This window comes from Symsagittifera roscoffensis, chromosome 4, assembly GCF_963678635.1.
Source record: "Symsagittifera roscoffensis chromosome 4, txSymRosc1.1, whole genome shotgun sequence".
NCBI classification, from domain to species: Eukaryota; Metazoa; Xenacoelomorpha; order Acoela; family Convolutidae; genus Symsagittifera; species Symsagittifera roscoffensis.
Window position 1 is genome coordinate 20,393,989 of NC_087065.1, and position 27,888 is coordinate 20,421,876.

General features: G+C 36.2%; 2 protein-coding genes across 4 annotated transcripts in view; one reads left to right on the forward strand and one right to left on the reverse strand.

The window, feature by feature from the left end:
- The window catches only part of LOC134844477 (deoxynucleotidyltransferase terminal-interacting protein 2-like), a 414,318-nt gene that overhangs the window by 175,774 nt on the left and 210,656 nt on the right, over positions 1-27,888 (forward strand). The window lies entirely within an intron of this gene.
- On the reverse strand, positions 801-21,462 carry LOC134844040 (centromere protein J-like). 3 transcript variants are annotated; one of them, XM_063860495.1, is made up of 16 exons: positions 21,157-21,462; positions 15,292-15,585; positions 15,083-15,182; positions 14,570-14,873; positions 13,671-13,938; positions 12,624-13,326; positions 12,391-12,518; positions 12,169-12,318; positions 11,988-12,091; positions 10,184-10,310; positions 5,530-5,697; positions 4,868-5,269; positions 4,510-4,650; positions 2,448-2,521; positions 1,643-1,841; positions 801-1,179 (listed from the first exon to the last, which is right to left on the reverse strand). In XM_063860495.1, exons 1-16 carry the CDS (start codon positions 21,457-21,459, stop codon positions 937-939), a joined length of 3,708 nt encoding a protein of 1,235 aa, XP_063716565.1. In that variant the 5' UTR covers positions 21,460-21,462; the 3' UTR covers positions 801-936. The 3 variants fall into 3 exon arrangements, 2 of the variants coding, with proteins under 2 accessions (XP_063716565.1, XP_063716564.1); XM_063860494.1 differs by having other exon boundaries at positions 12,169-12,327; XR_010162661.1 differs by lacking the exon at positions 801-1,179 and adding an exon at positions 2,221-2,314 and having other exon boundaries at positions 1,731-1,841; positions 12,169-12,327.

The window sequence follows — 27,888 nt, forward strand, 5'->3', positions numbered from 1 at the left end:
ACCATTTGCACGTTCGTATTTGCAGAGAGCTATTTACGTCACGTTCAGCAGATGAATTTCAATTGAACTCAAAATCAATATTTTAAGACTTTCCTGAAAAAAAAATCAGCAAGACCTATATAAGAGCCTTAACTATGTTCATTACTCTTAATCACAAGCACTAGCCACAAATAAAACAGATTATATAAAATTTCCTATATTACATATCGTGATTATAGCAAAAGTGCCCCCAAATAAATGAAATCTTTTAATGAACACTTTGATTTGGGAGTAAGGTTAGAAAAAAGGTACTAATACACTGGTCGCAAGCTTGCAAAAGTAATAAGACCTACTTACTTGCTCGCTTTACTCGCTCGAAATTAGACTACAAACTTAAAAATCAAGCCGTTTTTCTCGACACAGAAACTTATTGGAAATTTTTAAGGTCGTTCGAATCACGACTTAGACGACTTTAAAAATTATTCGATTCATAGCGATGATTATTTGTGTACCTAATTTTGTTTAGAAATAAAAAAAAACTAATACACCCGAAGACATAAGCTACTCCCCATTTTCAATGGTCTGCACAATAACACTGAAGAAAAACGTTAACTCATAATGTGCGACTTCTGCTGAAAAATTGGTTGTCTGGAGCGATCATTCAAAAACTAAATATGGTCAAAACGTTTATAAAAAATATATATCTCTACCATTCCCGGAAAAGGTCTAATTTGATGATGCGTGCTAACCACAAGTGTTGAAAAATTGTGTTCGCATAAACGTCTACCTTTGTTTTTTGACTGCTCTTTATAACTAAAATCTAGACTATCAAATAATCAATTAGAATCGAACAGTGACTTAAAAAGATACAAACAAGCGCTATACAATCAATTCAAACTTCAGTAGTATATAATTCAAAAATATCTATAGATTAGATTAATTATGCCGTCTACGACATTAACAATCGTAACTGAGTTGATCAGCCTGAGAGTCTGTATTTGCAACATTTTCTACATGACCTCTGTTGTTGAAATCTGCACTAGTTGATGTGTTATGATTTGGGTGTTGTGGTGACACGTATTGGTCTACGAGTACTTCTCCAGCAGCATTCTTGATGCGCACTCTGCCAGAGGAGTAGCGTGTCTCTTGTCTCCCGTCCGGGTACTGGATCTTACACGTACCATCCGGGTACTCTCGCTTCTGAAGAGTAGAAAGCTTGGTAAATTTAATAAATCAAAAACAATTTCAGTTTGAATAGAAGCGCATCGCACGCACGAATAATTGCAGGATGTAATCGAAATCGAAATGTCCCTGCTTTCAATCTCTCAACATCCTATAATTGAAAAAAGAGAACTTTTGGATGTCTAGCTCGTTGTCCATTTACATTGTACTCATATTGGGTTAAGCATTCACTCTACTGTGGTTGGGCTAAACTTAAATGCGTGGGGCGACAATTCGTAACAGTAGGTTAAGCGGGGAAAACTGATTCATGGCGCACTATTCCTCTCATACCGCATGTAAGCGCATCGCAGCAAGCGCGTTCTACTTACCAATGCCTTGTTACGAATTGTCGCCTGTCACAAATTGTCGCCTGTCACCAACTGTTGCCTGTTACGAAGTATGGCCCTACCAATTAAATAGCTGTGTGATAGGGTAACTATACCTTGTACTGTGGCGTGTGTATCTCCTTCTGTCCGTTGGGGTAGAAGATGGTTTTGGTGTGGGAGGAGGGGTGGGTGTGTAGGACAGTGCCGTCACTTAGAGTAGTCTCTTCCTGGCCGTCCGAGTAGCACACCTTCACACTCTTGTCTGGGAAGAAGATCTCCTTTGTACCATCCACCAAATGCTTCTCCATCTGACCACTACACATTAAAACAATACCACCAATCACTCAAAGATTCGATAAGAAAACAAAACAGCAATAAAGCATCCATAGCTTTTTCTATCTATTAGCATGCAACCACCAGCCAACACTATTCTATAGTGCAAATAGACTTAGTACCAAATGTACTTGAACCCAGAAATGATATGCTTAAACAACCATCCACAAATTCTTTTGGCAATCACAGAAAGGCTAGCAAATGTTTGACGCACTCAGACATGATTTTGCAAACTACCGTGATTTCCAAAACATTTTTCAAAAATTCAAAATTATAGATATTTTTGATTCAACAAATCTAGTAATGTTACCATTTTCAGACTAGCAGTAAAGTGTAATGAATATTGAATGCTCCAGCAAACCTGTTCTATACTGACTATTCTTTGTCAAAACAGTCCAGACGCTCATATACTTCATTATTCACGTGTAAACTTTGGACATGTAGGTACAAGTGAGCTAAATCCAAAGGAAGCGAAAACAACATCCCAGTTTAATTCAAACATAATCCAGATGCAACCAGTTATTTATTAAAATTATGCAAAACAGATATTTTTTTTTCGTTTCGCTGTAAGATAAGCATGTCCCTTACCAATCGAACTGGAGTACTTCTAGTCCGTCTGGATATTTAGTTTGAGTAGTCTTAGTGGCCGCATAGTAGTACAACTAAAACAGATACATTTATCAACTAATCGGAAATAGTAAAAACTCAATCATTTTGACCAGATAAGGAAAATAGTGTGATGACTAGTGATGTCCATTTAAAAAATAATAAAAATTATAGAAATTGTTGGCACCAATTAAAGTTGTTCCAAAACTATTTAAGTTTTTCTTTAGCAATTTAAATTTTTCTGAATTCAGTTTTTGAACAGTTTTTTGTTTACTAGTTTTGTGTACATTTTGCAATTTCGACAGATGGGAAAGGGAGTTTCGCATCATTTGCGACACAAAAATGAATGGCAATGATTACCAGCAAATGAACATAGCCAACAGACAGTTACAAAAAAAAGAGTAATAAACGCAAGAAAACTGAAAAAAAAAAACTTTTGAATTTCAAATAAAAATTAGATGGCCTTTATGCTCTTTAAATTTGTAGAACAATTTATGATGTAGAATATTTTGTTAAAACTAACCCAATTTGAGAAAACTGGATCAATAGGTATAATTTTTAATTCGCTGGGAAATCTGATAGTTAATTTCCATTTTCAAAATTAGAAGTCGATCACGTTTTTCGTGACCTTTACAATTTTGCTGTTCGATTGTGGAGTTTGCCTTCTTTTTAACAATAGAAATGCACTGAAAGAAATCACAACTCAAACCGCGAAAAATTAAAATTGAGCATGAACAAATTTTAAGACTTTTTCCTGAAAAAAAATCAGCAAGACATTTATAACTACGTTCATTACTCTTAAGAATACAAATCAAAAATCGAAAAACCTCTAAAAAAAATTCTTTTTTGTTTTGTCAAATAGAGTTATAAACATAGCAAAAAGGAACGAAACATTCCTGAAACAAAATACTTGCACCATAGAAACTTTTTAAAGATATTTCAAAATGATACGAAGAAACCGAACTTTTCTGCGGGACCTAAGCCGACAAAACTCAGCAGGCACGAAAGTCTTAAATAGTCGAACATTTTCAGTTTCCACAAAAAACAGGACTTAAATCGAACCTCTGCGAGTTGTCGTCTCAAGCATGAGTGTTACCACTGCACCAAATGCACAGAACAATCCTTGAAGTTAAAGAAACAAGGACTTCCAAAAATTTTACATTAACATGAAAAAATCAAAAAATAGACAAAACTTCTTGGAACTCAATTACTTGCACAAAACCGGAATACACTGAAATGTTTTATTTTTAATTTGAGTGGAAAATGCTTAATTTTTAGGTAAACTTGGTACTGCGGAATCTAGGCCGACAAAAAGCAGACAAACAGAAGTCCGGCAAAGATTTTTTGACCCGCGGACAATTTTCCGCTCACAAAAAAAAACAGGTCCTCGCAAGATTCGAACCATTGACCTTTGTCTTTATAAGCAGTTACTTTAGCTCTTCGCCAAATACTCGAAGTAAAGTCTGACGTTTGATTTTATATGAACCAAAGGTGACTTGATTCAAGTGATTCTGTTTAACTAATTGCTAAGACAAAAATTCTATCTTGCGATTTGATAACGCTTGCTAATCGCAAGCGTAAGCAAACAAATCGAAAGCAATTTTTTCGAGCAAGCAATTTTTTCGAGCAAGCATACAACCACAAAATTATCAAATTTTACTTATTTTGTCGTGAAAACCTCAGGTTGTTTGCTTTTTTCCTGGAACTCTGAATTAAGAAATTAATTGGCATGATTAAAAGGTGTAGTTTGGCGTAGGATCGAATTCCGCTCCGGCAATTTTTTTTTTCAATTTGAATTGCTCAATTTAAGCTAAAACTTTTATTTAAATTAACTGGACTCAAAATTTACATTTGAATAAATTAAAATTGAAGTAAAAATTTAACCTCATTTAATTTGTTTTTTTAAATGGACATCACTGGTAATGACCACTGCATTTGTCGAAAAGCTAACGGAATTACTCTTGGATAATTTGATAACCCCTTCAATCACTTTAATTTCCTTAATTCACATATCATGAGATATCTCCCTCGCCCCTGCACTCACCACAGATCCGTCCTGGCTGGTCTTCTTGTAGTCTCCGTTAAAAAAGAAGATGGTGACACTCTTTCCATCAGGGGAGACTTCTTTGCGGGTGCCATTGTTAAACACGAACTCCACCATCCCATCCGCCAGTTTATTCTCAACCTAAAGCGAACATTATCTGCACGCTATCAGAAATCAGCCAACAATCAGTTCAGCATAGACTATTTAGCGCCTAAAGCTGAAGTTTTTAGCGACTCAATTATCGAGTCTACTCAAACTTCGCAACCAGAATCTATGAGATCGCAGCAAAATTATATTGGAATGATGTCAACTTTGGATCAATGGTTTTTCACAACCAGTAACTATAAACTGTACTAACCACGTCGCAAGAACTAGAGTCGAGACTATGTGTAACATCATGAGTAGAGTGAGTCTGATGCTCCAATGACTGTTCTGGAACAGAGGACGAAACTTGAGTTCTACTTTCAGGCGAAGACATTCCCATTTGAACACTTGGCCCCTTATTGGGTCTCGTATCATCAACCTTCGGTTTTGCGTCAAAAGATACAGTCGCTGTCTTTCGCATTCCCGATTGATTAGCTTTCAGTGAACTACTTCTAGTAATAGTAGCTGATTTTGATTTAGTCGTTTCAGTTGGCGGCTCGGAAGTGTTGCTTTTCTCTTCCTTCTTCGGTTTAGCATTGCTGATAGCTGGTTTAGTGACCGTTGACTGCTGGGCAGATAACTTTTTGTTAATCAGGTCCAACGCATTTGCAGGTTTCTAAAAACGAATCTTGGCCAATCCAAAAAAAAACATACTTCTAATTCTGAATTGATTTTCAAGAGTTAAATTATTAGTTAAATAATTAGACAACATAAATAGGAATTGGCTAAACCAGGAAAAAAAAACTTGCCAGATTCAAAGCGTATAGTCGCAATTTTTTTTTCATAACCGTATTGTTGTTAGCGCGACAAAACATGGATAAAAATAGACATCAAATTGTAACTAACAGTCATCAAACAGATGTGATCAAATCTCACCTGTGCAGCAGTGTTCTTGGCTGCCGCCGAGGTGGCCGCCTGTTTCTTCATGTGTTCTATTCTAAGTCGTTCCAGCTGCTGATTGGCTGTCTTCAGCTCCTCGATCTGCTTCTTCTGAGTCTGCACTGTGTTGTTCAGTCTTTCCACTGTACTGCTCCATTTGGCCTCCTTCAAATCAACAGCTTAAGGATTTATTTAAAAAAAAGTAACTGTTCCCAAACATATTCAAAGATACATTAACAAAAAGTGCTAATGAACAAGCGAACCGAAAAAAAATCTACATTTTCTCAACTTTCGAAAACAAATTGCATCCCATTAAAGCTCTTTGAAATTCATAATATTTCAAGGCTGAAACTTTTATGATAGCACTGGCAATTCTAAACATAGTCAACAGACAGTTGGAAAAATTTAGAGAGCTCAAGGAGACAGCTCTTTGAATTTCAAGAATTTATTTTTTTTTTATAAAAACTACCTCAATCAGAGAAAACTGCCAAAGGTTTTTGTATTCCGAAGGAAAACCTAAAGAAGAAGATCCGTTTTTGAACCTAAACCTGAATTGGAAAGGCTTATTTGCATCCCTTGTAGCAAATGAATTCGAATTGAACTTAAGAAAAATCAAAAACCAAAACGCAAAAGATCAAGTTTAGCGTGATCGAAGTTTAGAACTAATTTAAACACTTTACTGCTGGCCAGGCATTGGTGTTAACGGTCCAACTCCTCACTGCCCGCTCACTATTTTCTCACCTGATTTTTGTTAAATTGTGAAGTTATACTCGGGTTACTGACCTATACAACTTTGGACACATGAGACTTGTTTCGGATTTTTTTATATGTTGAAAAACTAATTTAAAAATACAAAAAAATCAACACGACATATACATCTTCAGTACGCTCATTAACACTCAAAAACTAAATCGACTTATAAAACTGCAAGTAGAAAAATTATGTTTTTTTTCTTCGGTTCATGAATTGTAAAAACCAGCTTTCAAATGAATCAAAATATTCATACCACATTCATAAAAAAGAACTACAACAAAAACGTTGGTTTTTTTTCTCCAAATTGCTGTCGTTATTGAGCGTGATGTGATGAAAGAATTTTAAAAAAAAATTTTAAGAGTCGTTTGAATAACGACAAAAATATCGTGAACATGATAAATCGTATGACCAATTCCAATGTTAATTTATGGTACCTGACATTGCGTGGAAAACAAAGCACTAAAACACCCAAATCAATGGTCGGAACAATAAAAATATTAGCGTTTAGAAATAAATACCGACCACCGTGGTTTCAGGAGAAAATTAAGATGGATTTTATTTAAGCCACTTGTAAAACTCGATTGATTCGTGATAAAAAAACCTGAAAAGTAAAAAATTTATCCAACTATGTCTGCGAGCGAAAGTTAAATAAGACACTACATTTTAAACTCTAAGAGCTTCCTTTGTGGTAGTCAAAACCGCCTGAAAGAAGTGAGAGTGATCGGAATAAAAAACACTAAAACCAATGAAAATTCTCTGAACTCATATGTAATTATTTAAGATCTTCAGTGTCACTTAAAATCAACTTAATCTTGCTCAAAAATTAATGAACGCCTTCTGCGCCCGAAGAAATTTAACGCGCGTCATCTCAACCCAGAGACCTGCATATCTAGATAATATCCATCTGGACTTAAAGGAATATAGTTATCCTTTCCTCGCAAGGCGGCAATACGCTTCTTTACTCTGAGGCGAATCTTTGAAAACGCAGGCAACAAATAACCGGGGAAAATTGAGCTCTTAAAAATCAATCAAACATGAAATGAGTATGAAAAGAAAATCTTGCGACCGCTGCCAATGGAGCCCAATATCTATCTTGTGCGAGATAGGCAAACACTTAGACAGTCCACTGACAGTCGGCTTCTAAGAGCATTCGAGTAATTGCTTTCACAAATCATTGAAAAGAAATTACTATGCAGCAATGATTTTGCTTTATTTAAACAGATAAAAACTATGTTCATCGACTCTTAAAAAAACTGGTCTAACGACAGGCGTTGCTTGGTTAATGATCCAATATACTCTTACAGCAAAAATCTCATCAGCAAGACGCTGCAGTGAAACCTGTTTAAAATAAATCAACCAACCGCAATCAACCCTCGCTCAGATTCAGCATAAAGCACATGCTGAGCATATACTTGAGGGGCGAAGTTTCACTTTGCATGGACAGTGAAAGAATGAATCAAATTAAAAATTCAACTGCTGATTTGAAAACGCTTTTTCAAATAAACATAGCCAACTGACAGTTGCAAAAAAAGAGTAATGAACGCAATGAAAAAAAAACTGACTTGTTTTTTTCAAAAAGTCTTCAACTTTTGAAATTCGAAGAAAAAATAGATGGCCTTGAAGCTCTTTCAATTTGTAAAAAAACTTATGATGGACACTTTTTTGTTAAAATTAACCCAATTTGAGAAAACTGGATCAATAGGTATAACTTTTATTTCGCTGGGAAATCTGATAAATAATTTCCAGTTGCCAAGTTAGAATTCGATCACGTTTTTCGTGATTTTTACACTTTTGATGCTCGATAGTGGAGTTGGCCTTCCTTTTAACAATAGAAATGCACTGAACTTGAAAAAAAAATCACAAGTCAAACCGCGAAAAATCAAAATTGAGCGTGAACAACGTTTAAGACTTTTTCCTGAAAAAAAAACAGCAAGACCTATATAAGAGTACTCACTACGTTCATTACTCTTAACTAAAATATATTCGGAGCATTCTGAGCTACTTGCTGAAGTAGCACAGAATTCTGAAACGAATAAAACTTGATACCAAAAATTTACCCTGCTTTCTTTCCTTTCGGTAGTCGGAAACATTTCCCTTAGAGCTATGTGGGCCTGAAAAGTGCCGCATTGCCCCATTTCGAAAAAACAACATAACGTCATATCTCGAAAGCTATAAACAATTTTAGCAGTCCAATTTGGAGGAAAAATTCGCAACCACTGAGAGTAAACCGACAGTACCCAAATACAGAGTTGAGAACTACAAATTTTGAAAAACTTCCAAATTTAAATTTTCAATAAAAAAACTTATTGAAACCATTAAAAACGTCATATCTCGAAAACTACAAATATTTGAGCAGTCGTATTTGGAGGCAAGATTCGCAACCCCTGAGAGTACTCTGAAAGCCCCAACTACGGGGTTAGGAATATCAAATTTCGAAAACAAAACATAAATTTTCTGAAAATTTTGTGAAAAAAAAACGTCATACCTCGAAAATTACAGAGATTTGAGCAGTCATATTTGGCAGCAAAACTCGCAATTCCTGGGAGTACTCTGTCAGAGCCTCACTATAGAAATGGGAACTTCGAATTTTGTGAATTTTTTATATTCAAGTTCTTTGAATAATTTTAAAAAAAGACATAACAAACGTCACATCTCGGAAACTAAGAGCATTAGAGCAGTCGCATTTGAACTCAAGATTTGCAACTTGAAGCTCATGATAGTAGCCTCGCAAAACCCAACTACAACGTTGGGAATTAACAAAAATTGTCATATCTCGTAAATTACAAAAAAAAAATCACAAAAATTGTCATATCTCGTACACTAAAAGGATTTGGGCATTCATAACTGGAGGCCAAACTCGCAACTACTGGGGAACCCTGACAGCATCCCACTATTGTGCTTCTCATTTTTAGACTTGGTGAAATAAACACTGAATTCAAACTGGAAAGTCGAAAAAATTTCGTAACCAGTGCAATATACGATATAGCTTAAACGTGAAATTTTTTTTTCGTGTAATATGCAAAAAATACATTGAAAAGGCTAAAACGTGGCAAGATAGAGAAGCCAGCATTTCTTTAAAATATAGATTCAATTTTCGATTAAGTCAATCACGTTTTTGGTGACCTCTACACTTTTGCTGTTCGATAGTGGAGTTTGCCTTCCTTTCACAAAGAAAATAAACTGAATTCGAAAAAAATCAAAAATCAAACCACAAAAAATTAAAGCTGAGCTTGAACAAACTCCAAGTCTTTTCCTAAGAAAGAAAACGGAAAACAAATCATTACTTATAAAAGTGGCTGAACTACGTTCATCGACTCTTTAAAATTCCCATGTTTTATAACACGTGCTAAGTTTCATTTTAAGGTCAAAGTTCAAAAAACAAAAAGACTTTCAGCTAAATTTTAAGCTAGACTTCGCCGACAAGTAAATTGAGCTTCACAAACTCAAATGAAAGGCTAAAAATAAGCTTTGAAAAATAATACAGCTTGAAAATATTACTGCGAAGACTACGGGATTCCATCCCCCGGCTGCATAGATAATTACTTGCACCATTATTTCGGCTGCCTCATGCCAACAATCTCATGATTCAATTATAAAAGGGTAGCAAGAAATGTGATTTAATTAAACAACAAAAGATCATGCTTTTCAAAATCACTGGACCCGCAACCTCGCTTCTGCAAGTACCAGAAAAACTTCGCAATGAAATTTTACAATGCACTCTGCGACCCGTTTTAAAAATTCTCGAAATAGCCTGGGTGGTATAACACAATCTAACCTTGCGTGTATAACACAATCTAAGATTTTCGTTCAGTAACTTTCATTTCTCTTATAATTACCTAAGCTTTTTTCAATAGCTTCAACATCGACTCGCTCTGTAACGCAAGTTTAATCAATCTACCTTCTGCTTGAGTTCTTTTTCCACGGCATGTAGTCGTTTCTTCAGATTCTCCACCTCCTCCCTCTCCCTCTTTGTGAGACTCTCTTTAGCTGCCCTCTGAGCCTCTTCAAACACCTTCCGCTCCTTCCTAACACCCATCAGATTAATAAAAAACATCAGATTAGTCTCAAAAATCGCGTATAAATATTGACGATTTTCTGGTCCTTGGCAAATATTCACTGAGCTTGCAAAAATAAGCGATATTCAAAATACAGGCGACGCAGAGCTTTGCAACACTTGCAATACAAAACTGAATGACTATCACTACTTGCATATAAACCGAGAAATCAAAAAAACTTGAAATTGTTGTTGAAAACTATTTAAATTCCAAAAAACGAAATCTTGTAACAGAATTACATGCACCTTTAGAAATTGTACAAATAGAGGCTAAGCGAAACGATTTAACACATACAAATCATGATAAATTAATCGTCTAAAACAGAGATGAAAGCCGCCTAATTTTTTTTGCGAGATATCAAAAAATTGATCTACTAAAAAATTCTCTACATTTGACTTCATTTCGTCTCGAATTCTTTCCAAAAAGTATGCCAAGAAAATGAAAAAAAGAAGAAGGCTAAAAGCATCGAAACAAAACCTACAAAGAGGTAACAAAGCCAACAACTCTTGAGCAGAAACACTTTGCTCCGAAAAAAGTACATTTTATGAAAAAAAAACCAGCTCCTGGCCAGTATCGTACCTTTGTCGTCTCAAGCATGGACGTTATCTTCGAATTAAACAGGCCAAATTGGTCTCTTACTTCATATACTATTAGTGTAAAGTTTAATCAATCTAATCATTACAGCAGATCGCGCTTACTAATTACAGCAGATCGCGCAGCCAAATCAACAAAAATTGCAATCAAAGTTGATTAAAAAAGTAAGAACCAAAAAAATGATTTTTTTTTCAACTAAAAAAATTCAAAAAAAATTTAAACCATTTTCATGAGGCACATTCAGCATTCATAGTAAAAAAGGCTAATTGGCGAACAGGTTTTGAAAAAAAAGACAAAAAAATTTGAAAAAATTCAATGTTTTTGCAGAAAGTTTTCGTTTCTGAAACTGGCGCTAAAAACTAACTTGACTCGAGTAAAACTAAGTTTTCCCGGCTTAAATTGAGCAAAAATAAGCTTTTGTAAGCCTGCTTAGCCTCGCTTTTTTAGCTTGAAATTATACCAACAATCCGATGTTTTTTTCAAAATTTTGAAATATCCTTCGAATAACAATTGAAGGGGCTTTAATATGATATATAACTCGACTCATTCGGATGATTATTTGTGGTACCTGATTTTGCGTTTAAGAAACTAAAACACCCTAATACAAAGTTCCTCCACATTTTGCAAATGGTCGGAACAAAAACATTAGAAAAAGAAGTCGACTGAAACAAAGCCGACCGACCACGGAGCCAAAAATCTACCGAAATCATTTGGTGCAGAGTAAAATTACTTTGCAACTCTTAACTTTCATATGCCCTTAATACACTCCAACGATGCCATCCTTTTAGTTATAAAATTCAACATTTGACCTTGATGTGAAGCTATTTATTTCCGAGGGAAAATTCTACTACCCGCTTGCAAAAAAACAAGACCAACAGATAGTTGCAGAGGAGTCTCTTGAAGACAAACAAACTGAATTATTGAACTGTCACTTCGTTCACTAACTATTCAGAAATATCAACAACTGTTTTGTTTCTCCAACAAAAATTTTTTTTAGTAAGCGACCTATTTATTGTTCTCATTTCAAATGCTCCGCATAAGGAACATACTTACTTGAGTGCTGCAGTTTCTTGCTGCCTGTAATTTTCTATTCGCTTAAACTCTTCGTCCCTTTGATTCTGGAAGTTGGACACCTCCATATTGAATTCTTGCAGTTTCTGAGCAAAAAACCGAACCCATTCATAAAGAGATAAACCAAAAAGTAAAAATCATGTACATGTCAGGAAACACATACCTTCTCTTTTTCACGGCGGATCTGTTCGATGGCCGCATTCTCCTGTCTGTACCTCTTGATCTCCTCATCCAGGGTATTCAACTTCTCCTTCAGCTTCTCATTCAGTGACGCGTCACTATTCTTCTCGCTCTTACCAACATTGTAGGTCGCCTGTAAGAACTAAATACTTCATTGCATAATCGGCTTGTAACACATAGCATGTATTCCAATCTTGGCAATTACCTTTAAATCCGTTTCTTGGAGTTTTGGAAAAAGCCCTTTCAGGGTCGCTTCTCGCTCATCTTTTGTTTCGCCACCAGATGCATATCTCGACTCAGCCAGGGTGTCAGCCACTCCACTCTGCTCTAACCCTTAAATTACGTCATAACTTAAAAGCCTGTTACATAATTTTGCACAATACCTTTCACTCTAATTACATTTTTTTTATAGTTTAATCTTGAAAAACGTCTACTGACTTTTTGAAGCCAATTTACGCAGCGGAGGCGTCGAGGATCGCACAGGAACTATACTTCCAGCCAGAAGACTCTCACAAGTTGAAATACTCCCAATGAAGTCAATTGGGTTATCCGACTTCGATGGAACAGAAAACGCTTCATCTTGATTTTTATCTTGTACGTCATTACCAAAATGATCATAGTCATTGCTATCCTGCACGTTTTGGTCTAATTGCTCTGAGTTATAGGAGGTGTTTGCAATTGTATCGTCAAAACAGCTCTCATCTGCGAATAGGTGTTGAGGTCTAACTTCCGCTTTACTTGCAATTTTTCGCTCAACTTCTGGACTACGTGATGTACCCTCCTCGTAATCATCTGTTAGTCGATTCCTTTCTGATGTCACGTGAGGCCAAGAAGGCTCATTGGCAGCCTTATCTTCATCATAATCGCCTTTATGATCCCGAGAACTTAAACTAGGCTCTTTTTCTTCGTGACAAATTGGCATACTCGGTTCAGTTGGGAAATGTTTTAAAGGAGACACTTCTCTCGAAATGTTCGGTGTTTTGAAATTATGAGCAGCTGATGGGTTGCTCGCAATGTACTGCAGAAGCATAGATACGTTTGAGCATCCGGAGGTGTCCGCTGCCTGTTCTAGAAGCTCAAACAGCTCCAAATCTTCTGCTGTCCCATTCATACGCTCATTTGGCTCAACGTCCTTCCACATCTAAAGGATCCAAAGCTACAGTTTGAAACACCGAGCAAAAACGGCAATAATGAGCTCTCAAACACGGCAAGAATGCTGAAAAAATATATATGCCTTCAAAAAATGGACTCTCCTTGTATATGCCTCGGAGACTGCGGTAGACAGCAAACATGGCCGTTTAAAATTATGACTCCCGTTAATTAAGCGATTCACCATTCCCACTAATTTCACGCATCTGTAGTTCGATATCATTCAGTCGAGAATGCACAAAGAAAACGCTCAAGATACTCTAAAATATGCGATTTTGCTTGTGTAAACAGACCTTACAGTCCCCTTCTAAAGCAATTAAGAGCATATAAACTCACTGGTAAGCTGAAACCAGATCCTCCTGAGTACTTCATAGGTAAAAAAGTATTCTGCGTTGTTGGCTCGTACTTATACGGTTGATGTTCACATTCTTGGATGGTTGGATGAAATTCATCCGATTCCAGGTTGGATTTAACATCATTATCGGGAATCATATCTTCGACCACGTCTTTGACAAAGTCGTTGAGGTTCTTAGCGTTTTTACCGCTGAAACTCTGCTTCGCAGAACTCAATTTAGGACTGGAAGTTCTTCGCCTGTGTGAATCCCTGAAAAAAAATTAACATTGAAGTTCGGAAAGCTTGCATCAATAATCTTATAAATATATATGCTAAGAAATTATATACGTGCAAAATTGGCGGTACATATCTAGACTTAAACTTTTTAAAAACATATCCAACAGACAGTTGGAAAAGAGAATGAATGCAAGTAAAGAGAAAAAAAATACTGACTTATTTTTGAAAAACTTTCGAACTTCAAAGAAAATAATAGATGCCCTTAAAGCTCGGAGTTTCTAGAACAGTTAAAATTGACCAATTTTGAGAAAATTGGATCAATAGGTAAATTTTTTTCCGCTGGGAAATCTGAAAAATGATTTCCACTTTCAAAACTAGAACTCGTTCATGATTTTCGTGACCTTTACACTTTTGCTGTTCGATAGTGGAGTTTACCTTCCTTTTAACAAATGAAAAGAACTAAACTTAAAAAGAAAGAAATCGAAATTCAAACCGCGGAAAATTCAATTTGAACCTGAACAAATATTAAGACTTTCCCTGAAAAAATCATCGCGGTGTATATAAAAGTCTGAACTACGTTCATCGACTCTGAAACACAATACAGCAGCCCAAGCAAAACAAGTTAAAAAAATGAATTTAAATCATTATGACACATTTTACTAACAAATCATTTGTGTATGCTGGTGACTGGTCGACTGATTTCGGATATCGCACTTGTGAGTTTGACTGTGTTGTCTTTCCATCAAAACTGTCTTGCTCCTGGTTGTCTGGCTGCTTCTTGGGTGCAAATCTACTCAACCCAGTGCCCCGCTTCAGAAAGGGCCTCCGTTTCACTGGACCCTTCTCATGGCCAGCTGAAGGCTTAGTAGTCATGACGCTTGAAGTAGCCATCACTGTTTTAGGTTGACCACCACTCAATCCCTCGCTCTTGCTCAGGTTTTCGAGCAGAATTTGATCGAAAGACTTTCCTATACAGATTTTAAAAAATTCGTCAAGATGATAAGCAATGAAGCATCATTTTGAAACATTAACAGATTGCTACGCTCCAACTCATAATAAATTAAGCTATTTTAAATCCTCTTTTCTTTAAAAAAAAATGGATAGCAATTGAGATTTGAACAGATACTTTGGAAGGAACCAGCTAAAAAAAAAGAGATAACTCTCCGCCTTGGCGTACCTGCAGCAGCTGCTCCTCCGACAGGCTGCTCGTCGAACCGTCTCTGAGGATTATTCAAATCATAGCAGGCACTAACTTCAACGGGTATCTTTTCTGTTTCCTAAATAGAATAATTGTTTTTGTTTATAGTAGGTAGTAATAACCTTCTCGAACATTAATTCATGCTACAAAGAATCAAAAATTGAAGATATTTTGAATAAAAATTGCACCTTTTCGACCGCTGGCTCTTCGTTTTTCCCATATACAGGCTCTGCAGCTACACCTTTGTTCTTTTCAGTTCCAACTTCAATCGGTTCCAACGGACTAGTTTTTGTTTCACTGGAATGTTCACTTTTCTGCTGAGCTTCATTCTCATCGTTGGCTTCCAAGTTCGCATTCAGTTCTAAGGGACTATTATTTAAAACTTCCTGTCGACCAGTTGCTCTAATTTCTTGATTGGGACTGTCTTTAGACGCAGACTGCGGCTGAACCTGTCCCGCTAGATTTTGCGGACTGGGTTGACCCTAAAATGACACTTCGAAATGATTGAATCTTGCCAATTTCAACACAAGGCAAAGCTGCGCTTCGCTCTTTTGTAAAAAAGCACAAACATAGCATGACAAGCCAGTCGACAGAAAACTAGACGAAAAACACTAATTAGACGAAGTCCAAAAAACGATTTGAAAAATAGTTTCATGCGTTGGTCTTGAGTGAAGCTCAATTCGAGGAAAACATGTATTAAAAAACATAAATGCCAGCGTTAGATTAGCGTTTTAGACAAATTTTATCCAGCACTAACTCAGCCGGTAATACTCAGATAGACGCAATTATACAAAATTGGTGATAATTTTCACATTACAGGAACAAGACAAAATAACTTTCAGTTATAGTATAAATTGCTCAAATCACAATATGAGTTCGGGCTGTGGAAGATAAACTGGCACAAATAAGCATATGAAAAAATTTTGCAAGAAGTACATCTCCTGACCGCACTCAAACCCCGGACCTCCGTCGTCTCAAGCACTTGCGTTACATCAGTGCATATCAGATTAAATTAGTTAATTGGAATTTGCAAAAAATTGAATACCCGGTAGAAATACCCTGCTCATCGATAGGGTAAAAATTAAAACAGAGCCTAAGCTGAGTAATACCAAAAGTATAGGATTAAAACAGCATGACCCTCAAGAAGTAGCAAAGATGACTTCAATCGATGAAATTGAAAAAACTAGGAAAACAACAAAATTGAGAAATTTTTCAGGATTAAATTTATTTAGTTTTGGGGCTAAATTTGAGCATTCGAAAATAGAGTTCCAGACTCTTATTGATCTTGAAAAAAAATGTAGGAAACAAAACATTCGGTAGAAAAGCCGACAGAAATAAAGCCATCGGCCAATAAACTGAGAATCAGCAGAAATTTTTCATCAAAAATCTTTTTGGAAAAAAACTACATATACTGCCCACGTAGTGTCTATGAATTCCATAAATGCATGAGTGCAAGGTGGTATACACAATAAGAAAACTAAACCGACAGAGTTTAAGTCGACAACCATAAAGCAGAAAACTTGCAACACAAACATAGCACAAATTAGCAGACAAAAATTGGGACAAAAGCCAACAAGTCTTTGAAAAATAGGTATCAAGCTGACAGTACTTATTGCGAGCAAAAAATAGCATGTGTAATTCCCTAATTATTCCTTAAAAATCGCATGTGTAATAATTCCCTAATCCCTAAAAGTCGCATGTGTAAAAATGCAAAAAAAACTTCTGCAAATAGCTTTGTGATTGAAGCAATTCCACTAATGGCACTCAGAAAGTGAGAAAAAAACTGATTCTGGAAAAAGAGATCGTGATACTGAATCTAAGCGGACAAAAAAGCGAAACGATAGTCAGAAAAAAACATAAAATTTCTAGTTCTCGTCTCAAGCCTTTTCACCTCATGTTACCTCTACGCCAGATGCGCTGGATGGTTGATTGAATTTGAGTTTATTATAAGGCAAATGGATATATGTCTAACAACTGAATCGAAAAATTATTTAAAAAATCTAAATATCCGGCAAGTAAACAAGTAGTTGGGACGAAACCCATGAAGCCGACAAACAATCAATTTAATTTTGAAAAAGTTTGCAATATCAATCATTGCTCACAGAGGTGTTCGCATCACATGCGATTCAACGAAAGCGTGGCATTGCAAGCTACCAAGTAGACAGTGCGCTGGAAACAACTAATTCGAAACTTGAAATACATAAAACTCAATCTGAGAAAAACAGACGAGAAAAAAAGCCATTATCATTAAACAAGCTTTAAGTATTTTGCGATTGTTCACTAAGCCATCAACACGAGTTTAGACGCCATTTGATCCGAAAACAAAAAAGCGTCAAAGGAAATTATTGTCATAAAAAAGTTCGATTAAAAATTTGAATCCGATGCAAAATAAGTTCTCTAAAACTAACAAAACATGAGCCGAAATCATTAAGGCCGAATGAAAATTTCTGAGCAAGAAACAGCAGGAGTTAGTCAACGACACTTAAGAACGACGACAAAACGTTTTTAAAGCCGACAAAACATAAGCCGACAAACTAGAGTCCGATCATTCAGTTTTGCCTGGAAAAAATTCAACTTCAGACACTGAAAAAAAACGAGGTTTGATCGGGACTCGAAACCCAGATCATAGGTCGCAAACGCAACGGTAGTACAAACAGGCCAAGTGAGAAGTTAAACGTATAGTTCTCGGTTAAAATACACTTGCCTTCGCAAGTGTAATTAGAAAACACACTTAGATGTTAAAAGTTCATCTTGACTAGTCTTGCAGCTTCTAAAAAGTTATTTACAGAGAAAACGTATAGTACCCGGTTGCAAAATACTTGCTGATCAGAAGAGTAATAATAGAAATGGATGGATCAAAACAATTGAAGATCGCCAACTCTTTGCCATTCAAAATAACATAAAAAATCAAAAGGAAAGAAAGCTGGATGACAATGGAAACACACGAACAGCACAATAGGTCGAATCAAAAATTCCGTTGATAGAAATTCTAGTACAACCAAATCAATCATTCTTAACCTACAAAACAGGACAAAATAAGCAAACAAATTTAAACAAAACACACGGTACTTCAACTTAATTTTATCGAAAAGCCACGACTCTATATGCCAAAAAACTTTGAACATAGCCAACAGATGGTTGAAAAAATTTAGAACAAAAAAAAAAACTGATAGAAATGTTTTTAACACTATACAATTTTTAAAAAAATAAATATATCAAGTTAAAACTCTTTGAATTTCATGAATTGTTTATGATTGGAACTTATTTCTAAAAGTTAACCGATTCAGAGAAAACTGGACCAATAAGTTTTAAAAAATTCCGCTGAAAGTCCATTTTTTGAAACGTGTAGTCATTCGCGTTGCTGGTGACCTTTACATTGAAACTGTTCGATACTGGAGTTTGATTTTCGTTAAACAAACGAAAATAACTGATTTTGGAACGAAATCAAAAGTGAAGCCTCGAAATTAAAGACTTTTCCTGAAAAAAAACGAAGAAAATCATCACGACCTATAAGAGTCTGAACTACGCTCATCGACTCTTTAAAAAAGGGACCACAGCCTGAGACGAAAAACAAAAAAGGAAAAAAGCCTGAGACGAAAAACAAACTGAAACACAGAGGCGAAGCTTCGCACCACTTGCGATACAACACAAAAAAAATAAAAGTCTAAAAAATTTTTGGATGGTGAAAAAAACTAGGTGAACCAAATTTTTCGTAAGTCTCGATAAAAAACAATTATAGGCCCAGCTAAAGCTGGAGGTACGTGTTTAATATTGAACGAGGTTGCCATACTCATGCGGCACTAAAGTGTGATTTCAAAAATTGGACTTAGCCTAAAACATGAGTTGTTTGTCTACTAAAATAAGTGAGAAGAGTAAGAAATTTTGAGATATTCAATTTTCCCAAGGAGATAACATAACTGTTTTAAAAATTAAGGAATCGCTGCTTCTACAGGAACAATTATCGCAACCCGTTCTTCCAACGGAACTTTTCATCTCAGATTTGCTTATGTAAATATTAAGAAAATTCAAAAAGCTTCGAAAAAATGGTCGAAAGTTCTATAAAACGTTCAATCAAAAGACTTTCCAAAATCCATAAAGTTTTCAGCAAAAAACAGGTTATGGCAGCTTAAAATGAGAGATGCCCAAAATCGGCTTCGCGATTTAACACAACCTGACAATAACTTTGCAAAAAACTGTCAATGTTTCAGAACTTTGACTTGTTTGCAGGCTATAACATGTTTTTTAAACAAACTGGGCATAACTAATTTAAAAGAAAGGCTTTCAAGAACCTGTTCATTCCATAAGACTTAAAATATCAGATTTGGCAGGATAGTTAGCGCTAAATATAGAGAAAAAACGGACAACAAATCAAAAATTTGACGATTCCGACAATCATAGCTTTGTGCAAAAAATTATAGAAAAACTTTATTCAGAAGGGATTCACGCAATCTGTTATTTCGACTGAACCCAAATTCTAATATTTGGGAGGATAGATTTCGAGAAAAGTAAAAAAAAATGGTCACATAATCAAAATTTTTACTTTTCCGAGGAGCAAAACTTTTGGAGTCAAAAAATTTGTGCGTAGTCGCATATGCAAATGAACTTGCCGAAGCCTTGTCTGAGAATTAAACCCAAAATCTCAAGTATGGCACGGTAGTTTTCGAGAATATTCAAAAGTTTAAAAAAAACTATCAAAAAATCAAAAACTTGACTTTTCAGAGGGCGATAACTTCTTGTGAATACTTTTTACTAGTGTCCACTAACGTAGAGGAGCTTCCCACAACCCGTTATTTCACTGAACCCACAATATGAGATTTGGTGGAGTAGTTTTCGGGAAAGTCGAAATATTTCAAAAAAACCGTCTCAAAATCAATACTTTTACTTTTCCGAGGGGAAAACTTTTGGAGTCAAAAACATTTAGTCATAGCCACTTATGCAGGAGAGCTTTTCAAAACAATTCTATCCACTGAATCCAAAAACTCATATTTGAGAGAGGCAGTTCTCGAGAAAACAAAAAAATAATCAAAAACATGGGTCAAATATTATCCCACACTTTTTCGAAGGTTGTAGACAGAGGGGTCAAGTAAAAACAGATTCTAGGGGAGCACGCAGGCACACGGATTAATAATCGGTCTGTCAATTGATACTAGTTTTTTGAAAATCAGGAGAAATTTCTGAGAAAACTAAAATTTTTACAAAAATTGAAAAATTTTCCCAAATGAAAATTCAACAAACAGATTGTTAATTACACAACCAACTTGAAAATTGCGGAGGAGAGTGCTAAAATTGTGTTGATCTTGAAACGTCTTAAAATTAGGTCATGAAGCCTATGAAAAAATTGGCCGAAATAATTGTGGCCGAGAAATTTTTTAGCGAAATGTAGTACTAAATTACTAAATGTAGGCGTAAATCGAACACTAAAAACAACATTTAAAGAATAAAATAAACAAAAACCAATTCCAAGATGTGACAACTAAGCTGACAAGACATAATCAGACAAATAAATGGCCGCCTATTTTTTTGAAACAGAATTTTTCCCGTTTGAAAAAAAAAAATAGGTCCTGGTAAGACTCGAATCCACCTTTGCCGTCCCAGGAATATTCTTTAACTCCTCCAGGCTAAATTGGCGAAATTTGAATACATTTTGAAACAAGGTAGAGATGAGTCTGTAAGAGTCCTCGGGACAAAGTTGTTAACGGGGAAAAAGTCTAGTACCCAATTGCAATACTCTTACTTATCGCAAGGGTAATAAAATTTTTAATGTTTTTAATGTGGTTTCTAATTTTCATCTTTGTCAACAAAACTAGTAAGCTCAGAGTTGTAGACTCAACGTTAACATATTAGAGCTGTTTCAGTCGATTTTCGGAATCTACGTATCAAAACAACGTTTTTTCTTTTTGATTTTTCGTTTTTTTTTCTAAAGTATATCCAAGGTCGGATTATTCTGCGCAATTGTTGTCAATTTTATTTGGAAGTAACGGAGGCCAATTACTTATCCACAATGAACCGTCACGATTTCAAGATGAAGCTTTAGTGATTCTCATAAATCTTACTATTTGTTGCAAATGCTGCAGTCTCGGATCAATCCAACTCAAATTAAAGGGAAAAGCGTTGTTCAGCGAAAAAGGATTCTGAAATGGCATTTGATGTTGAGGAACCCATTGTTGCTTGAAAACCATCTGCTGCTGCATGTGAATTTGCTGATATAACGCTTCTAATTGCTGCTGAAGAATTGTGTTTTCAGAAAAAGGAATGGGAAAACTTCCCACATTCAGGTGTGTGCCACTATTTGGTCGCAGAGTTTCTTCTGTCAATTTTCCATCAAGCTCTTTGTTTCCGTCTTCGTAAGCAACCATTTCTCATCTTCAAGTAGAAAATCAATCGCGTCCAAAAGCAGAAGCTAATACATAAGCGAAGCTGACCTTCGCATCACTTGCAAATTGGATGTAAACAACACTATTTTATCAATTTCAGGAAAACATTGTCTGCACATGTATTAACACAGAGGCGAAGCTTCGCTTCGCAAACACTAGCAAGAACACAAAAAGCAGTACAATAGAAAAAGTATAAATAAGCCTCGAACTAGCGAAAATTCGGTAAAGTTAGATTCGACCCTACGACCTTGAGGTTAAGAGTCACACACACTATGCGATATCATCCCATCAGTATCCTACTGAAAATTCACAACAACGACAACAACAACAATAACAACACTAAACACTCAGTCACGGAAGATTATTCGTCAATAGAAGATTAAACATGGCCACAAATAAAGCAGAGAACAGAGCAAAACTTTTCCGAGGAGCAAAACTTTTGGAGTCAAAAAATTTGTGCGTAGTCGCATATGCAAATGAACTTGCCGAAGCCTTGTCTGAGAATTAAACCCAAAATCTCAAGTATGGCACGGTAGTTTTCGAGAATATTCAAAAGTTTAAAAAAAACTATCAAAAAATCAAAAACTTGACTTTTCAGAGGGCGATAACTTCTTGTGAATACTTTTTACTAGTGTCCACTAACGTAGAGGAGCTTCCCACAACCCGTTATTTCACTGAACCCACAATATGAGATTTGGTGGAGTAGTTTTCGGGAAAGTCGAAATATTTCAAAAAAACCGTCTCAAAATCAATACTTTTACTTTTCCGAGGGGAAAACTTTTGGAGTCAAAAACATTTAGTCATAGCCACTTATGCAGGAGAGCTTTTCAAAACAATTCTATCCACTGAATCCAAAAACTCATATTTGAGAGAGGCAGTTCTCGAGAAAACAAAAAAATAATCAAAAACATGGGTCAAATATTATCCCACACTTTTTCGAAGGTTGTAGACAGAGGGGTCAAGTAAAAACAGATTCTAGGGGAGCACGCAGGCACACGGATTAATAATCGGTCTGTCAATTGATACTAGTTTTTTGAAAATCAGGAGAAATTTCTGAGAAAACTAAAATTTTTACAAAAATTGAAAAATTTTCCCAAATGAAAATTCAACAAACAGATTGTTAATTACACAACCAACTTGAAAATTGCGGAGGAGAGTGCTAAAATTGTGTTGATCTTGAAACGTCTTAAAATTAGGTCATGAAGCCTATGAAAAAATTGGCCGAAATAATTGTGGCCGAGAAATTTTTTAGCGAAATGTAGTACTAAATTACTAAATGTAGGCGTAAATCGAACACTAAAAACAACATTTAAAGAATAAAATAAACAAAAACCAATTCCAAGATGTGACAACTAAGCTGACAAGACATAATCAGACAAATAAATGGCCGCCTATTTTTTTGAAACAGAATTTTTCCCGTTTGAAAAAAAAAAATAGGTCCTGGTAAGACTCGAATCCACCTTTGCCGTCCCAGGAATATTCTTTAACTCCTCCAGGCTAAATTGGCGAAATTTGAATACATTTTGAAACAAGGTAGAGATGAGTCTGTAAGAGTCCTCGGGACAAAGTTGTTAACGGGGAAAAAGTCTAGTACCCAATTGCAATACTCTTACTTATCGCAAGGGTAATAAAATTTTTAATGTTTTTAATGTGGTTTCTAATTTTCATCTTTGTCAACAAAACTAGTAAGCTCAGAGTTGTAGACTCAACGTTAACATATTAGAGCTGTTTCAGTCGATTTTCGGAATCTACGTATCAAAACAACGTTTTTTCTTTTTGATTTTTCGTTTTTTTTTCTAAAGTATATCCAAGGTCGGATTATTCTGCGCAATTGTTGTCAATTTTATTTGGAAGTAACGGAGGCCAATTACTTATCCACAATGAACCGTCACGATTTCAAGATGAAGCTTTAGTGATTCTCATAAATCTTACTATTTGTTGCAAATGCTGCAGTCTCGGATCAATCCAACTCAAATTAAAGGGAAAAGCGTTGTTCAGCGAAAAAGGATTCTGAAATGGCATTTGATGTTGAGGAACCCATTGTTGCTTGAAAACCATCTGCTGCTGCATGTGAATTTGCTGATATAACGCTTCTAATTGCTGCTGAAGAATTGTGTTTTCAGAAAAAGGAATGGGAAAACTTCCCACATTCAGGTGTGTGCCACTATTTGGTCGCAGAGTTTCTTCTGTCAATTTTCCATCAAGCTCTTTGTTTCCGTCTTCGTAAGCAACCATTTCTCATCTTCAAGTAGAAAATCAATCGCGTCCAAAAGCAGAAGCTAATACATAAGCGAAGCTGACCTTCGCATCACTTGCAAATTGGATGTAAACAACACTATTTTATCAATTTCAGGAAAACATTGTCTGCACATGTATTAACACAGAGGCGAAGCTTCGCTTCGCAAACACTAGCAAGAACACAAAAAGCAGTACAATAGAAAAAGTATAAATAAGCCTCGAACTAGCGAAAATTCGGTAAAGTTAGATTCGACCCTACGACCTTGAGGTTAAGAGTCACACACACTATGCGATATCATCCCATCAGTATCCTACTGAAAATTCACAACAACGACAACAACAACAATAACAACACTAAACACTCAGTCACGGAAGATTATTCGTCAATAGAAGATTAAACATGGCCACAAATAAAGCAGAGAACAGATGCTATGCAATTTCCATGGCTACAGTGATATTTCCAAATGAGTGAACACTTTTACTTCTAATGAAAAAGTTTTTTTTAATCAGCTTGGAACTAAAACACGTAAGCCATTTAACCTGAAAAAAATTATTAAATGGTTTTCTCCAGGTTAAATGAACTTCTTGGGCAGCTGTGGTGGCCCCATAATGAAGTGATGAGATGTTTGATCCATTTTAAATGGAGGGAAAAGGTTTTGAATTAACCATCGGTATAAAGTATAGAGAAATACTGAAAGTGTACAATTTATGCTGGAATGATATTCGATGAGGAATGTTTATTGATTGTGGCACAAAATGTTTATGTCGGTGTCTCGGGTACTACAGGACGTGTATTGCTGTTTCTTCCGGTGTCCTCTCAAGGCTATCAAAGCAGTTTTCAGGATGGTGAAGGATAGCTTTTTCCGGATATAGTTCATAGTGTCCGCATACGTACAGTTCAGCTTCTCACTCATTTTTTCCGCCAGTATAGCATGATATCGCTCTGCCTCCTCACCCATGGCGCCGTTGGTCGCAAAAATCAAGGGGGTAAAAGAGGCATGCTCTACCTGCAGAACGCGGTCGTTGTATTCGACTTTTTTCCGATTCTCATGAGTCTTTAGGAGTGGCTTCAGTTTTCGGTTCCTATTACTTGGAGCGTTCGGGTGTGTGAAACGGACGTCAAGAAACATTTTCTGCAGCGGCGCCCAAAAACCTCGACAAGAAATATCCAGTCTTGCGTTGTCTTCCAGATTGCTTCCACTTGCAAGTTCTTCATTTCCCGTCAAGTGGATCAGACCGGGCTCAACGCTCACATCCTTGCACACGTTACGTAAAAAGTCGGCTTCGACGTCGCGGACAGCGTTGTGACGCATTATGACGAAACCACCCAGCTTACAAATCAAGGCATGGTCGATATCATTTGCTGCGCCACACTCACAAGTTTGAGCCATTCCTTTCAGGTGCCATCCATATCGGAGACATAGCGCATCCCGGAACTCGTCTCTGTTCATGTAAAAATTCTGCTCCCTAGATGGCAGACAAGTCAGCCATGCGGATGTTCCTTTTGGCTGTAGCAGGTCTAGCGTGCGCTTCATTTCATTCTCACTTCGGGAATACACAATTTCGAGGGCTTCTTTAGCATGTTTACGGTTCGATCCTGAAATTTCTGCTCGTCCAGTTCTATTCGTGTAGTCAATAAGATCTTGTTTAGCAATAATTGCGTTTTTCAGTTTGTTTGTCAGCTTGACAGAATTTTCATAGAAACGAGACGCACATTCTGTTGGATTTATCAGACCTCAACCACCAGCTGAGCATGGCAATGCTATGATCTCCCGTTCTAGATCACTGAGAGTTCTGTCGACTAAAAGAGAAATAACGTTCCTGAGTTTGGCTTCAAGTGGCTGCATGTGCCGTTTGGATCCGTTTTAAATAAATTATCTTTAATAACACCTTATCTAAGCGCAAAAACGGACAAAAAAGTAATTAGATTAGGTAGCTTAAGACATTACAACATCTCTGGAATTACTCCAGTAATGTAATTGATTCATACTAAATCACTTGTTAAGTTTTAGACTGTCATACTAAATCACTCAAAAGTTTTAGACTGTCAGGTCATCCAATTGGAACTTTTCCCGTTCAACCAGCATAATTATCTACTTGAGCTTGCGATTTTAAAAAAGACAATTCTACAAAAAATAAGCCTTTCAACCAGAATGATTTGCAATTTGGGGCGTATGTTTTATATAAAATAAAGATTAAGTGCTTCAATCATGAAAAGCGCAAAAGGAGAAAGTCAAAAAAGGCACTTCTTTTTGTGAAAGTTTGAGTTGCGAATCATGTCATACTTAGTTTTCCGTCAAACAAAGAGATAAGAAAAGGCAGGATAGCCGATTGCTTTGCAAAATGACAAAAAATGTTGCAATCATACTATTAATAAACAACAATTTTTAAGTTTATTTCCTTTTTTATCTGAAGGAAATCTAACGACTTGAGGCATTTCTGATATTCATAACAAAATAGGCAATTTGATGGAAAGTTTTCTTTGAAAATTGACTACAAAAAAAATTAAAGAAACACATTTTTTTTAATTATATTTTTAAAAGTTTGTTATACCCAAAGTGGCACTTAGACGATTTAATTTTCTATACTTTTCAGGGCTTGAATGAAAATTTCAAGCCCTTCAAGCCAGTGTCTCAAAAACGCAAAAAAAATGTGTCTCAAGGACAAGAGAAACTTGTGATAACCAATTGCGTTGGGTCAATTTAGATCGCGCTTGGTCATTTGGATCAAAACACGCTAACGAGACTTAAAATTACAAATTGCTTTCAACTTGCACATTTTTGGAGAGTGCCTATTTTAAAACTTTTAAGGTGATGTAACATTCGTCTACTGCAGTCACACATGAGGCTTAAGAAAAATAGGCCCTATAACTATTGGCTCAAGAGTCAGGGACACTATCTCTTGTGTTTTTCCACCTCAAATCAGTCGGAGCCAATTCGGTTCGCTTGTGACACGAGACGACGACCCGTTACAGCTTAAAGGCTACTACTAAAATAACCACCCCCCCCCACTCTAGAATTAGGAACGTCCCCATACTTAGGTCTCTAGATACCCAAAATACATGAACGCCGTTAAAAACCGGGCCGGAACAATCCGTTAAGTTACTTTTTATTAGACAGTGGAACTTTGATCCATTTCAGATGGATCAACCTAAAACTCGCCTTACCTCAACATAACAATCATAAAACACACTCTAGAAATTAAATTAGTACTCACATTGTAGCACACTCAAGAACCAGGAAGTAAATAAGTCGGTAAGCAACTCAAGAATCAATAAAGTAACTAAGATGAGTTTAATGTCCGTCAGTTTTAACAACAAAACAAGTTTTTACTCTAGACTGTGAGTTCTCGTGAACCATTGGGACACTCTAGCTGTCCACCTTTCCACCGAAGGTTCACTCTGGTCCAGTTAATAATAGTACTCCAGTCACAACAATCCAGTTCGTGGGAATGCGCTCGTCTCTGTTTCAGATGGGACAGCTCTACTCTCGATTATTATTGCTACTGAAATTGCGAATAGCAATTTCCCACTGATTTTTCTAGCAACTTTCCCGCGATTGTCATTCGATCGTTCTGACTTCTCTTTCTTGACTTTCAGTTATCGCGAGAAAATCGTGCATGACATGCTCCATTCGAATTTTTGAAAAATTAAATTTCTCTCCAAAATCAAGTGTTTTTTGCTTCTCTCAAGGTCAAAACTTCCAAATATGACCGACTGGCACATACTCCCCGGACTCGAGATCGATGTCCTCATCGCGTGCTGTCGTCTACCAGTGAGTCCCAGAAAACCGAGTGTTGCTCAAGATACAGTGCCAGTGGTCATTTACAGAAGTTTGCAGCAGACTTAAGCTTATCTACACCCCAAAAATTCACGGCCATGTAAAATTTTCACACTATCGCTAAACAGCAATCAAAATCTGCACACACCTGCACCCTTGAATTCTCGCTTTTTAAGCCAATCATTTAAAATTTCTTTTGTCCCATTCAATCAGGAAATTGTCATGCAGTATTTCCATTTATATAGTAAATATAGTATATTAATAACAATATTTGCTTTGTTAAAACTTCTTTTTCGTGAATCCAAGTTTCACCCGGATCCACGCTCAAGCCCCCTTTCCCCTCTCAAGACTCAAGATCCATACGAGCCACCCACTCATCTCGCACTCTTCGCCT

What these genes read in the sequence shown, in the direction of transcription:
- LOC134844040 (XM_063860494.1), bottom strand. Translation starts at nt 21,459, where the DNA reads ATGGTTGCTTACGAAGACGGAAACAAAGAGCTTGATGGAAAATTGACA. An exon ending in CAAGAAACTGCAGCACTCAA is followed by an intron (nt 10,311 to 11,987) that starts GTAAGTATGTTC and finishes GATGGGTGTTAG; the next exon opens with GAAGGAGCGGAAGGTGTTTG. An exon ending in CCAGCCAGGACGGATCTGTG is followed by an intron (nt 2,522 to 4,509) that starts GTGAGTGCAGGG and finishes TATCTGTTTTAG; the next exon opens with TTGTACTACTATGCGGCCAC.